Source organism: Labrus bergylta, chromosome 22, assembly GCF_963930695.1.
Source record: "Labrus bergylta chromosome 22, fLabBer1.1, whole genome shotgun sequence".
Classification (NCBI taxonomy): Eukaryota; Metazoa; Chordata; class Actinopteri; order Labriformes; family Labridae; genus Labrus; species Labrus bergylta.
In genome coordinates this window covers 15,063,590-15,076,206 of record NC_089216.1, presented here as the reverse complement: position 1 = coordinate 15,076,206, position 12,617 = coordinate 15,063,590, and the positions used below count along the sequence as shown (strand labels likewise).

The 12,617-nt window shown below is 42.7% G+C and overlaps 1 protein-coding gene across 11 annotated transcripts in view; it reads right to left on the bottom strand.

The window, feature by feature from the left end:
- Nucleotides 1-12,617, bottom strand: part of ehbp1l1a (EH domain binding protein 1-like 1a) — a 35,514-nt gene that overhangs the window by 2,718 nt on the left and 20,179 nt on the right. For 6 of the 11 annotated variants that reach the window (XM_065950245.1, XM_065950247.1, XM_065950249.1 and 3 more), the window contains 13 exons: nucleotides 8,729-11,625; nucleotides 8,583-8,637; nucleotides 8,150-8,353; nucleotides 7,405-7,932; nucleotides 4,670-6,985; nucleotides 4,334-4,442; nucleotides 3,944-4,110; nucleotides 3,449-3,497; nucleotides 2,233-2,733; nucleotides 2,101-2,150; nucleotides 845-899; nucleotides 644-755; nucleotides 410-509 (listed from right to left, as the gene is read on the bottom strand). In XM_065950245.1, coding sequence (XP_065806317.1) covers nucleotides 410-509; nucleotides 644-755; nucleotides 845-899; nucleotides 2,101-2,150; nucleotides 2,233-2,733; nucleotides 3,449-3,497; nucleotides 3,944-4,110; nucleotides 4,334-4,442; nucleotides 4,670-6,985; nucleotides 7,405-7,932; nucleotides 8,150-8,353; nucleotides 8,583-8,637; nucleotides 8,729-11,625 — 7,143 coding nt within the window. The other 5 variants (XM_065950255.1, XM_065950256.1, XM_065950246.1 and 2 more) reach the window with 4 other exon arrangements.

Genomic DNA, 12,617 nt, shown 5'->3' with positions numbered 1-12,617 from the left:
ACCGAGACTTCAGCAGGAGATTTGTTTCAGGGAGGAGCAGCAGCTGAGAGCTTTGGAGAGCTAAAAAAAATAATCTCTAGGACTTCTTGTTTTTGATGTTTTACAGTTTTCATATCTACATAAAGAGCAGCAAATAAAATGTAAAAAAAATGCATTGATGGGGAAAATGTTTTAATTATTTGTTGTATTTATAAGTCAACAGAGGGTGGCGCCCTCCTCCTCTGCAACAGAAGTGTGTGTGTGTTTGTTTGCGAGTGTGTGTGTGTGGTTGTGTGACTGTGTGTGTGTGTGTGTGTGTGTGTGTGTGTGACAATGTGTGCGGTTATGGTTATGCATGTGTGTGTGTGTGTGTGTGTGTGTGTGTGTGTGTGTGTGTGTGTGTGTGTGTGTGTGTGTGTATAAGTCTTACAGCAGCTGCAGCTGGTCCTGCCTCCTGATTAAAGCGTTCTTCTTGTTGACCAGCGTGAACCATTCCTGGATCAGACGCTCCTCCTCCACCTTATCACTTCCTGCAACACAAACCACATCGGCATAAACATCCCCTCGCTGTCAGTCCTCGTCTCTCTGACTTCATGAAACATAAAGAGTACAGCGTTATTTTGTCTGTTGTCTCCAACAACTTCATGATTTCTGAACGTGTCACCTGTTTCCAGCAGCTGTCGGAGTTTCCTCTCCACCACCCCGGCTCTGTTGTCGATGTGGTTTTGTTCGGCCTCCAGAGCTTCCATCTGACTCAACACATACTGACTGGCGTCCTGGATACATTACATTAATTCAGAAACACTTCCAGATGTACAGACGGATTCTCTCTGTTACAGAATGAAAGAATGAGCTGATAACCGACCTGGCCTTCTGCTCGTCCCTCCTCGACCACGGCGTCTGTTCCCTCTGTGACACCAACACAAATCAAATAAACAGCTGGTGTTAACAAACTGGGGGAATAAACATCCTCATTTCAAAAAAAAACCAGCAAGGCCTGCATTGTCTCTTCAAACACTAAATCGTCTGCATTTTGCACTTCACCATCGGCTTCATGTTTCAACACCGGAGGTTCCCGCTTGGCCAATACTGAACCTGCTTCCCTCTGACTTGTGTAACTGTACTCATGTTAAAAGTGTTTGAAGCTTCAGTCTTCACTCTTTCACCCAGTCACAAAGCTTTAAAGGCCCTAACACACATGCCAGGCGGCAAAGAACTAGTGGCGACGAAGGCGTCTGTGGCGTCACCTCACGTCTTGGTTAAAAAGTTGCACTTGAACACACCGCAAAGACTAAAGCCGACGGCCAACCACCACGTACGTTCTGCTCATGAGTGAGAGAAAATAACTCTCCATGCCAGCAGGCGGCGATAGTTTGTTGTTATGATATCAGAAGACCACAACGCTGTCGCTCACCACTCGTATTATAGGTAGTCTACTAATGGAGAATAATATCTGATAAAAAGTTGAAAATGGCGCTGGCGTTGTCAGCCCTTGTTCTTTTAGTGGAAAAAGAAGAGGCGGAGGCGACAAATAAAGTGAAACCGCACTAATGGGTGAAAGCATGGATACTACAGAGACATGCTCAAGGAGCTTTACTGAACCTGAGAGAGCTGGAGAGAAATGAAACCTCCCAACAGCCAATCAGAGAGATCCTTATCACTGCGCTGATGCTGACCGACGGCGATCCAGTCGGCCGGAAAAAGGCAGACGGGTGGCGACGGGTAGTGACGACTACTCGCTGACGGTCCAACTAGGACCGACGGCTGACGATCTCCTTGATGTGTCGGGGCCTTAAGGACTTTTAGAAAACTGAGAAAGTTACAAAATGTATGTTACCGCTGAGTTAGGAGGTAAACGTTATGTTTGAACTCTGAGGTTTTTTATGACGCCATCTTGAGCTAAGTGTGTTTGATTTGATGTTCCTGAGTCGTGGGTGGAAGTTGTAACCTCACCTTGACTTGTGCCTAAAATTGTTAGCTGCATAAATACTTTGGAAGAAAAATAAGAGAGCTCATAAATAAACCAGAAAAGGCTGTTGCAGCAGGTGTTGCTGCGCCGGCCCTTTAAAAAAGGCTGATGTCTGTTTGAGCTGAAACTGTTTGTGACAGAGAGGCTCACCAGTTTCTGACTTTCTCCGGGTGATTACACTTTCCTCCGCCCCTGCTACGACCTGCAGACAAAAAGAGTTCTTAATATTTCACAGGAAAGTTTTACTTATGTTCTAAATAAAATAACTGAAAAACAGATCATACCACTGATATTTCTCCTTCGTCCAGTGATCCACTTCTCCGCTGTGACCTCCTCTTCTTCACCAGATCAGCGTCTTTGACATGAGAGAACGCTGACTTGGACAGGAAATGAGTCCTGGGTGGTGCAACAGGTATCTGCGCCCCAGCGCCCTGCATCCGTTTGGTTCTCGGAGGAGGAACCACGTCTGTACTGGTTTGACTCTCCTCTGCAGGGCCTGCTGTCCTATTAGCCTCCAGGCTGATCCCCTCCTCCTGCAGCCTCTGGGCGCAGTAACGCACCATCGCCTCGGGGTCCTCGGGGGTCTCCCTGTCCGCTGCGACCGCGTAGCTGGACTCGCTGCTGTCCTTGTCGATGTGCAGCACGCTCAGCTGCTGGCCCGTGAAATGTGTGCAGATCTGGTTGAGGTAGGTCATGACGATGAGACGGTCAGGTACGGCTAACATGACCATGTCTGAAGGCTCCATCAGACGGGAAATACCAAGTTCAGCAAAGCCGTCAAACGCCTGCAGGAGGACGTGAGATGTAGGGTCAGATTAGGAATTATACACCAGCACATTAAAACAACATAAATTACAATAATGCAACGTAATCATCATTTTAATGTTTGATCCAACTTTTTATTCAGGTAACAAATAATCTGATCAACGCATTGTTAGAGGGCTGGACGGTGGTTAGCAATGGTTGTTAAAAATAAAAATAAATTAGTTCTGTCCCCCCCAGGACTGGTGGTTTGTCCTGCAGGGGGGCAGGAGGTTTGTGTCAGCAGACCTGAGCGTGCGGATTGGAGGAGCTCAGACAGGTAGGGGGGGAGGAGCCAGGTTGTGAAGGGCCTTGTAGGTGATGATGAGGAGTTTGAAGTGGATACACTGGGGGATGGGGAGCCAGTGGAGGTCATGAAGGACGGGGGTGATGTGGTCACGGGTGCAGGAGTGAGTGAGAAGACGAGCAGCTGAGTTTTGGATATATTGCAGTAGTGTGGTGTGTTTGCAGAGAGGGATTTGTAACAGCTGTTTGGGGTTCAAATAATCATCTTCCTCTGAAACAAAAAGGTCTCTCTCTGCAAGGATCCTTTCTGTTATAACGAACTTTAGCCAAGAACATTTCCCCAAACAGTTGTTAAAGTCGGTTTCATTGCTGCAAGCTGAACAAGTCTAACTTTATATTTATTCATTATATACACATTCATAAACGTACTAAATAAACTTTTTAATAATTTACCTTTTTGTTGTTTGACTTGATGTCATACGGGTCCAGCATTTCAAAGTTTCTAAACAAAGAAAAAGACAGAAAATAACAGAGTTAATACTTAAAGGTCCCATATTCTGTAAAATCCACTTCACCATGTTTTTCTAACTCTAATATGTGTCTCTAGTCTATAAACCCCCCAATTAAGAGAAAAGTCCATCCTCTCCGTCTTTTTCCTGCTCCACTTTTCAGAAAATGTGTGCTCAAACAGGCCGTTTGGAGATTTTCCCTTCATGACATCACAAAGGGCAGTAACCCCTCCCCCAGGTGGGTGACACTCCCACAGCTAGGTGTTTGTTCTGCCCTCTGAGTCTGCCTTCTCACCGTAATCAATAGGACATGGAGCGAGAAAGCCAGAGACACCCAAGCTCTTCACATTTGTTCACATATTGCATTTTTGGACCAATCAGTACAAATTACTAGTGTAGTAGATGGTTTACAAAGCAGCCTATTTAACGTTTTTCTTACATCTGTTCTGGGTGGAAGTGATGTAAGATGGCGCAGAAGGCGAAGCCGTTCCTCCAGGATGTGCTGAAGTTGGTGATCTTTACTCCCTTGTGACCCTGTGTGACCTCCTGACACCACTGCAGCAGAGAGTGACTGGATGTCACCAGGCTCGGACTCGCGGTAAAATTCTGCAGAACACACACAAAAACTTTATAAGGGACTGATTGTAGTGAGCAATACAACGAGAGCAGTCATGATTAACTCTCTGTCTCTCCTCGGCTCTGCTGAGCTCCGTCTGTGTAAGAGCAGGGGTGAAGCCCCGCCCACTCCATGAACAACACCAACAGGTTCCTTTCATTTCAGCTTCTATTTCTCTTTGTAAATACAAGTGAAGAAGTGCATTTTACGTACATCTGACGAGGCGGCTCCCTCTGCAGGTGTTTTCTGAGGTGTTGTTGGTTCTGTTTTTTGATGAGGGCCTGCAGGTTGTCCTGAAGATTCGTCTGTGTGCTCAGTTTTCCTGGAAAGACACAAAAACACAAGCTAAGTTGGGAATAAACTAAAAACACTTATTTGAAAACATGTCAAGACGACAAAACACTTGTTGATAGAAAAAACCCACAGAGATTAAACGGTTAGAAATACAATGAAATTAGAGTTTATTTTTGTCGATAGGATGATGTGAAACACACATATCACTGTTATGAACTCACTCCCCACACCTTCATGTGATCTCACTAACCTTACCTTTGTTGTTCCTCTAAACAACCAGCAGCTACTTCTACTGACACAAAGCCAAAGTCCAACTCTTCATCTCTCAATTCCTTCCTTGAGTTTGTTTCCATGTGTTCACCATCTTTATCAGCCCCTACATGCAGCCAGTCATCTGGAGAAGATGCAACAGTGGAAGCCAAGGACCTGTCCACCTCTGCTCTCAGGACTTGTTCCATGTCAGCCAGCTCCGACATTGCCCCAACAGCAAGTTTGTCTGCAACAACAGGTTTATTTGTAAAGGTCCAGCCTTCAATGATTTCTTCCAGTGCCTTTGCCGTATCTTCAACAGAATCTGCATGTGGAAACTCTTCTCTCATTGCTGCCAGAACTTCCCGTTCCAGCTCTGACGTTGCATCATCTTCTCCTTGGACTGTGACAAAATCGCCTACAGAGACCACGCTTGAATCCATCGATGTTGAACCTTCCTTCGGTTCCTTGCTAAGGACAGATGTTTCTGCCTGAGATTTTTGGGACGATTCCATTTCTGGGGGGAAGAAATTGTCTACGGGTGGTGTGCTATCTGAATAAGTTGCACTGAGACGTTTCTTTGTCCGAGGCAATGGAACAAGCAACCCTGACTGTTCATTATGTTGAACTGATTCCTGTCCAATGTTGTCAGTTGCTGTGTCTGATGGGCAGGAACCAGAAACCGTAGTGTCATCTGGGAACGAGCCACTCAGACGCTTCTTTACTCTAGGTTTTGGTACAGGTAAGCTTGATGCTTCTTCTTTGACTTTCCCACTGCTCTCAACGCGTTTTCTGCTTCTAAACTTTACAGGAGCCACTTCTTCAGGAGACATAGAAGGTTCATCACCCCGAGAGTTTGAGGAAAAGGATGGAGGACCGCTGTCGCCAATGGTAGCCTTATAAGTGCTCTCTATAGCTGTAAAATTTTCAGGGAAAGAGCCACTGAGACGTTTTCTAGCACGAGGCTTTGGGATTTGAAGAGTTATATCTTTGTTACTCTCTGCATCTGCTTTCTCTAATGTATCCTCAGCTTTCTTAGAGGTTGTGATGTTGATAATTTCAACAGATGTGTCTTTAGATATAGTTGTCTGCTTCACTTCTTCTGTATGACAAATAGCATCGTCGACAATCTGGGTTGGTTTTACAGACTGTACATTTGTAACATTTATTTTTTGTTCTATATTTTCCTTTTCAAAGTTGTTTTTGCCAGACTTTCTTGAAGGCAATCTCTTGCCACGTAGTGGAAGACGTATCTTCTTGATGATTGAGAGAGAAGTAGTTTGCTCAACAGGAAAGATCTCCGGCTCTTGCATTTTGGTGACACTCTCACATTCTTTTATTTCCAAGGAAGGACTGGCGTTAGAAGAGTCCTGGACAGAGGTGCTTTCCAATGAACCATGTGTCTTTTCTTTGTCCTTTGAGATGACCAATTCTGTGTCTCCACTCCCAAAAGAACTGGTAGGTGTTAGGTCTTTGGTTTCAACTTGTCCTGAAGGAATAATTTCAGCAGCATTTTGAAAAAGTTTGCCAATGTTCTTTATTCCGTGAGCTTCTAGGTTTTGCTCACAAGGTTGAGTAGGAACAGGATCAGGACTTTTTGGAGCAGAGGTCACTTGGGCATTTGAATCTTGTTGGTCTGGAGCTTTTGGAACAGATGAATCTCTGCTGGATCTGTCTTTTCTCCTCTGAGGCTTGCAAGGGGCAGTTCTTTGTGGAGTATCAGGCGGCAAACTACCATCTCTTCTTTTTCCATGATGAGGAGGGACTTCATCTACGGATGTAATCACAGGCTCAGTCTCTGTAGCTTGTCTATGGTCCCCTCCATCTTGTTTTACTTGAGTAACGGGACTTTCTCCAACTTGATCATTTTGAGGAACACCTAGAAGAATTGTACTGTCTTGTTCTTCTTTCTTCATGCTGCAAGATGTGGAAATGGCTGATTGTGTGGCAACTGTCTCAGCAGAAGCATCTTTCCTCACAGCCTCCAAAGGAATAACTTCAGGGATATTCTTGCCCAAGACGCTGTTAGTGTTTTGTTTCCGGTCTGGTGTTAAACTATCCTTCCTTCTGAGTGGTCGTACTGGAGCAGTGTGTCTTTCTTGATCATTACATTTCTGTGAAGGTTCTTGCACTTTTCTCTTTGGTCTTCTGCCTCGCTTTGGGACAACTATGTCAGCTTGTGGTCCAACTGGACTAATGTCCTTCAAATCAGCAGTTTTCTCCATGAGTACCTCCCTATGTACATCAGGAACTGCCAGTGAATCATTTGATGAGGGCTGCAGGGGTGTGGCAACAATTTCTTCCATGCTCGTTTGTTGGGTGCTTAAGAAAAAGAAATGAAAAGCTTCAGAATTGGATCTTTTTTTGCTTTGTCATATAGTTATACCATGCACCATATCTTCAACCAACTTCTTCTCAACCAACAAGACAGCAACTCAGCATATTGCATACGCAAAACAAAACCATACATTTCAAACTGTCTTCTTGACTTTTCTCATGCAGACTCTCACATGAACAACAAAGCAGCACATCAAGGATACGGTGACAAAGTTAACCCCGGTTCAAAACAACAATATAACCACTCCACATCGCAATACCTTACAGCTATTACAAATAAATAACCATCACAACCTTCAGAGTAGTAAAGCTCAAAAGCAAAACAAGTTATCATCAAGAATGAGGGACATGTACACTTCCACACCATGCAACCAAACACCGGGTCAATGTACTCCAGCACTCACCCTTCATCCAGCTGTGACACTGTTTTAACGTCAGGCTGTTCTGTCTCAGTCTGCTGCCTTACTAACAAACTTTCAATGTCTCTTGATTTTTGAACAGAATCCTGCTCTGTCAGGGAATTCTCTGTTGTTTGATCAATACTGATGTCTTGTTCCTCTACTTGTTCATCATCGTCCTTTGAGATTTCAGTGATATCTGCCTCCGTCAGCGGGGGCCATTTCTTCATGCTTGCGTTTTTCGAAAATCCATCATCGTTGTCAGTGATTGGTAACAGAGATGCAGACTGATCATCTTCCAAGTCCAACATGTATGACTCGGCAATTGTTGGATTTTCAATGTTTTGATTGTCTTCAAACGGGGCCTCTATTTTCTCTATCGGAGTACCGCTGTCTGTGCATTCAGGAAGAAACACATCTGATGGAGTCAGTGTTGTATCTTTTAGATCAACCGAGGGGACAGCCTTGTGTTGGTGATCCACTTCAGCTACAGTAGAGGTAGATGGCCCCAAAATAGATGCTACTGTTTCATAACTGTGAGACATGGAACCATGCAGAAACAATGGTTTTAGTGGATATGTAGCTGATTGAGGAAATCAGTGACTATTAGAATCACTTCTCATGCAAATGAAGTCCAGTTTTTACATGATGCCAAACATTGACACAAATGATGAACCATGACAAACGGACTCTAATAAATGATGCACTGTTGCATGCTTCACAACATTTATTTGAGATCAAGGTCACTTACCCTTTGTGGAAAACACCTACAATAGCCTTTACTAATCCTGAGCTGTCTTCCTCTTTTGCCGCCAAAGAAGATGCCTGTTTTTCTGTCAGTGTTCCCTCTGCCTCCAATACTTCCCAACCCAACACTCTCACCGGCTCTGATGCATGCAGCGGCTTAATCGGTGTTTGGGCTTCATCTTTTGCTTTCCTCTCTTCTTGGGGTTTGCTGAGAACCCAAATATAAAGGATTTCAATGTGATTTAAACCAGTCACACAGCCATGCAATAAAAAGTTTAATAATCAGCCTTCCAAAGGGATTCAAAGATTTGCGTTGTAAAGTATTGTCAAGTTTCAAAGGCTACTGTTCATTGGTCCAAACAGTCCAATGGTAGGCAAGCACTACACTGGTCACTCTCACAGCAAACAATGCTAAAGCAACAGGCTCTTCCACTTACCCGTCATCTACACAAAGGTCTACGTTTAGCGTTGCTTCACCTTCAAATTTGCCCTCTGTCATAGAAGCAAATATAGTAAAATACACAAATAGAAACAAGGTAAAGAAAGATGAATACATAAATCTTAAATCTTAACACTGTCTCACCGTATGCAAGAGCTTTGCTGTGTGTAGAAGGAACACTATCACTTCTTGCATCTTTGAGATTTGACTGTGTCGACTTTGCATGAGGCAGTTCTTGACATGAATGCTCCTCAGAAGAACAAGGGAGTGGGTTGGTCATTGTTTCTTTCTGAGATGGAATCAGTTGTGAAATGCTGGGAAATCCGGGACTCCCAGTCAAATGTGGACATGAAGGAGCCATTGCTACCATGTACTTCAGTTCTTCTTGTCCATGTTCAAGTTTTGCTCCAATGTTATCAAAAAGAGAAATCCTCTCAATCTTCAGTTTCTCATACAGGGACTTGCTGTGTGTTAGCTGAGTTTGTTTATCTGTACTTTCATAGCTAAGCATCCTTGCTGATGGGAAACCTTGAATGCATGAAACACATGGAGCAGTTGTGTATAAGCTGACGATGTTTGGTGGTCTGTTTAACACTTGAGCAGAGGGCAAGCCATTTACTCTGGCCTCTTTTGGGCAGGATGTCACTAATGTCACCATGCTTTTTAGGTTATAATAATAAACCTGGTCCTGTCTAAAGTGTGGCACAAGCATTTCTGCCCTCTTCTCTTGATGCTTCATTGAGATTGTTTCCGTTCCATGTAGTAACCATGTGCTTGGGATTGTTGTCATGGATGCAAATCCTCGAAGATTCGATGCGCTGGAGCAGCAAGGTACAAAACTTATCATATTGGGTTCAACCTTGGATTTAGTTTGAGGTGCAGAGGGAAACCCAGGGATCCTGGAAGCTTCTGGGCAAGATGGTGCAAAGGCCAACATTTTCTTCACAGTTTTTAAGTCTTGATCAAAACTGTGTATCATAAAAACTGTCTCCTTCGATGGCTTAGCACAACAACTGTGTGGATCAAAAAGCCAGTGGAGTTCTGAGGCACCTTCGAAGGATGATAATCCAGAAAAGCTGGATACTTTGGGGCAAACAGGTACAAGACTCAGCATATTGTATCGGGGGACAGATGGGATGCCTGTAATTTGTGACGCTCTTGGGCAAGAAGGAACCAATGAAAACATTGTGTTTGGTTTGTCTATGCTCATTGGCCAGTTGTAAATACTAAACTGAATTTTCTTTTGTGGTCTGTGCACAATTGAACCAAGTTCAGCAGCCCATCCCTCTTGCTTTTTCTCTTCAACTGATGAAAATCCAGGGATGTGAGAAGTTAGAGGGCACAAAAGAAGCAGGCTGACAACACTAAGGCCATAATAAACATTTTGGGGATTTGGAATAGATGGGAAACCAGGGATACTTGACACTTTAGGACAGGATGGGACGCAGGAAATCATATTCCTCATTATCTTTTTGTTATCATTTAATGTGTCAAATATGATCCCTGTCTTTGGTTTCTTTTTCAGCAAAGAATCTTTTTCTGTCACCCATCTCAGACTATTATCCAAATCAACTGATGGGAATCCAGATATTTTGGAAACTTGGGAGCACATTGTAAAAAGACTGATAATACTTGGTCCAAAATAAACAGTTTTGGGATTTGGACAAGAAGGAAATCCTGATGTCCGTGCTTCTTTTGGACAGGATGGTACAAGAGACACCATTGCTTTTATTGCTGTCTTATCTCTTTGACATTTGCCAATAAATGACAACTGCCTTCCTTGTCTTCTTGGTGCACATAGTTGCTCCCTGTTGGATGTCCACTCTCTTGAGTTATCAGAAGATGGGAATCCTGGTATTTGTGACATTTTTGAGCACAAGTTTAATAGACTGACCATGTTTTCCATTATATTGGCTTCAGGTTCAGAAGTTTTAGGACAAGGGCTCAAAAGGCTCATCATACCTGATTCCAGATGTGATACAGGAGTTTGGGGGATCGAGGGGATGCCTGTTATGCAAGAATGTTTTGGGCAAGTCCCTACCAAAACTCCCATTGGTTTACATTCATTATTCTTCTCCCTTAGTGACACTGTCATGACAGCAGGTTCGCTTTGCAATTTCCTCTCTAAAAATGGTTCCTGCTGTGATTCCCATGATCTGATATTGGCTTCACAAATAGATGGTGAACCAGGTATAACAGATACAGTCGGACAACAAGGACTCAAATAAAACATACTTGGCCCTTGACTGTTTTGTGGTACAGATGGGAACCCTGGATTTCTGGCTTCACTGGGACAAGATGGTACCAGTAAAACCATTTCCTTCTTGTTCTTTTCATCGTCTTTTGATGCACAAAGCTGTAAAACTTCCTTATTATTTGATTGCTTCTCCCAGATCGGCTTTTGATCTATAAACAATTGATTGTCTTTTTTTACTGATAATTTCGATGGCATGCCAGGGATGTTTGTCAAACTGGGACAGATGTCCGAAAAAGTGGACTGATAAAACAAAGTGTTTGCATTGTATGAAACAAGTTGTTCACTCGATAAGAATTTATTTTTATCCATTTCATGTTCCACTAGATCTACATGTCCTTTGAAACAAAGAGCATCTTTAACTTCGTTATCCTTTATTGGCTTATTCCTGCTCTTATCCCAGCTCAATTCACTGTCCATGAATGTTGGGCATTCATTTGGGCATTCAGGCAACAGATCTGCCATTCCAGCTTCAGTCTTCGTGTTTATTTCATCCGTTTTTTCTGACATTGCAGGTTGACCCGAAGTTATTGCAGCATCAGATAACGGTGGGAGCATCCTGACCATTTCTTTTAAAGTTTTAATTCCCTCCACTGATTTGTTTAACTCTATAGACACCTTTGGTAGCTCCTCCCATAGTATAGACTTGTCTGTAGGATATTTTACTGGTGTTGCCTTAGGTAGCTCCTCCCACACTGTGGTTCTGTTGGTGGGGTATTCTTGTAACTGCTGCACAGTGTTATTTATTTGGGTGTGGGATGGGAGTTCTGCCATATCAGCAACAGGTCTAAAAAGGAGGTAAATACAAAGTTATACCCAGTGTTTACTTATAAAATACCAAAAAAATTTTAATATTGGCGACATGTTCCCATAGTTACCACTGCAATTCCAAATACCTACAGCCAAATTCTTTAGAAAGCATGTGCAGTGTACTTCAATTAGAAAGATTATCTTTGCTCCACAAAATAATTTCCACATGCAATGAAATGCAAATCCATGCAATTTCAACAAAAGCTTTTCACACCAAACTTTCTTCAGTCAGTATAAGAATAAACCACTACTAATGCCAATAACGTGCACTCCTGCAAACACAACATCACACTATATTCTTTACCAAGGTTTACTAAAACTGCTGTAAAACCAGTATTGTTTCTTGGTTAAAGAACATTTTAAAGAGAAAACTTTCTCCTTGGGTACTGCTCAAAATTTTTGGCTGTACAAAGAACTTCTCTGAAAATCAAATGTTTCTTTCCAAGTTAATACTTCCAGATATATATGTAAAGACATGTTTTAATGTTTGACTTTTATAATGAGTGTTTGTGTAGTGGTCAGACTGCATTAAGAATCTTTGAGTATTGGTTCCTTATTACAATTTTTAATTATTTATTAATACTCTTGGATTTCCAGACTGACTTGTGGTTGTGTATTTCAGGTGTTTTGTTTCTCTATGGTAACCCTTTTGATTCAGTAGCAGAAGCACCACCATTGAACTATGAGCAAGAAATGATGCTACCTTAAGAGGACATTATAAATAGAATCATGCAACACTTCATTACACTTAGCTCAAATTGACAAACACAGAACAAAGGTACTACCCTCTGTCACACTTAATCCACAGTGTCATAGCATACAGTATATTATAATGTATGCAGTACAGAGACATTACACAACTCCACTGACAAAGTGTGAAACCATTGTTCTCCACAGTGACAACAGCAGACTGCGTATATCCCTTCTCGTACAATGATAAATATATTTCTGGAGAATCCTTTTGACCCA